General features: G+C 31.7%; 1 protein-coding gene across 1 annotated transcript; it reads right to left on the reverse strand.

Moving 5' to 3' along the window:
* Positions 1-398: 398 nt before the first annotated feature.
* On the reverse strand, positions 399-1,611 carry LOC147077264 (uncharacterized). Its single transcript, XM_085940784.1, has one exon. It carries the CDS (start codon positions 1,604-1,606, stop codon positions 401-403), a length of 1,206 nt encoding a protein of 401 aa, XP_085796910.1. The 5' UTR covers positions 1,607-1,611; the 3' UTR covers positions 399-400.
* Between the last annotated feature and the right edge of the window lie 354 nt (positions 1,612-1,965).

Here is a 1,965-nt window from a genome sequence, read left to right on the forward strand (position 1 = left end):
ATCGTGATCAATTATCAAGGCTGTTATCAGTAAACTAAGATTCGCACAAATATGTGAAACCAAAACTGGATTTAATTTTGTAAGCTCCTTTTTTCAAAGGTGGGTACTTTTTATGGTCAGATTAATAATAATTTGCCGAGAACACATCGCATTGATATGGTTTTTCACCAGTATGTGTCATTTTATGATCTATAAGATTAGCAATTCGAGAGAATTTTTTAAAACATACATGACATTGATGTGGTTTTTTTACCAGTATGTGTCATTTTATGTTTTTTGAGATCACCAATTCGCTGGAAGTTCCGTAAACAAACGTCGCACTGATATGGTTATTCATCAGTATGAGTGAATATATGACTTTTAAGAATACCAATTTGAGAGAATTGTTTAGAACATGACATTAATGTGGTTTTTTACCAGTATGTGTAATTTTATGTTTTTTGAGATCACCAATTCGCTGAAAGTTCCGTAAACAAACATCGCAATGATGTGGTTTTTCATCAGAATGTTTCATTTTATGTATTTTGAGGTTACTAATTAGCTGGAAATTCTTTAAACATACATTGCATTGTTGTGATTTTTCATCAGTATGCACAATTTTATGACTTTTCAGTTGACTATATGTGTTAAACTTTTTAAAACACACATCGCATTGATGTGGTTTTTCACCAGTATGTGTCATTTTATGTATTTTTAGTGTACTATTTGCGTTGAACTTTTTAAAACACACATCGCATTGATATGGTTTTTCACCAGTATGTGTCATTTTATGTATATTGAGAGTACCAATTTGCTGGAATTTTTTTAAACAAACATCGCACTGATGTGGTTTTTCACCAGTGTGTATCATTTTATGTCTTTTCAGTTTACTATTTGCGTTGAACTTTTTAAAACACACATCGCATTGATGTGATTTTTCACCAGTATGAGTCATTATATGTCCTTTAAGATGAGAAATTAGAGAGAATTGTTTAGAACACACATGACAATGATGTGGTTTTTCACCAGTATGTGTCATTTTATGTATATTGAGATTACCAATTTGCTGGAAATTCTTTAAACAAACATCGCACTGATGTGGTTTTTCACCAGTGTGTATCATTTTATGTCTTTTCAGTTCACTATTTGCGTTGAACTTTTTAAAACACACATCGCATTGATGTGGTTTTTCACCAGTATGAGTCATTATATGACCTTTAAGATGAGAAATTAGAGAGAATTGTTTAGAACACACATGACAATGATGTGGTTTTTCACCAGTATGTGTCATTTTATGTATATTGAGAGTACCAATTTGCTGGAAATTCTTTAAACAAACATCGCACTGATGTGGTTTTTCACCAGTGTGTATCATTTTATGTTTTTTGAGATCACTAATTGCAATAAACTTTTTAAAACACACATCGCACTGATGTGGTTTTTCACCAGTGTGTGTCATTTTATGTCTTTTGAGATCACTTATTGCAATAAACTTTTTAAAACACAAATCGCATTGGTGTGGTTTTTCACCAGTATGAGTCATTATATGACCCTTAAGATAACCAATTTGAGAGAATTGTTTAGAGCATACATGACATTGGTGTGGTTTTTCACCAGTATGTGTCATTTTATGTATATTAAGTGTACTATTTGCGTTGAACTTTTTAAAACACACATCGCATTGATATGGTTTTTCACTGGTGTGTGTCATTTTATGTTTTTTAAGGTTACCAATTTGCAGAAAGGTTTTAAAACACACATCACACTGATGTGGCTTTTTACCAATATGTGTTTTATATAAGTTAGGTTGCTGAGACGTGCATGAAATGTAGTGACTATTAAGATGATTTACAGATTCAAACACTCCATAGCAATTATTGCAAATAAAGTTACGTGGAAAATATGTAACTCTTCTCAACACAATTCGAACCACCTTTGGCAAGTATAATTTCGAAACTTCCTGTTTTACGTTTAGTACATCTATAG

This window comes from Rhyacophila brunnea, unplaced genomic scaffold (assembly GCF_057557595.1).
Source record: "Rhyacophila brunnea isolate RB1 unplaced genomic scaffold, BYU_Rbru_1.0 scaffold_13, whole genome shotgun sequence".
NCBI lineage: Eukaryota > Metazoa > Arthropoda > Insecta > Trichoptera > Rhyacophilidae > Rhyacophila > Rhyacophila brunnea.

Coding starts and splice junctions, on each gene's coding strand:
- LOC147077264 (XM_085940784.1), bottom strand. CDS start 1,606: ATGACACATACTGGTGAAAAACCACACCAATGTCATGTATGCTCTAAA.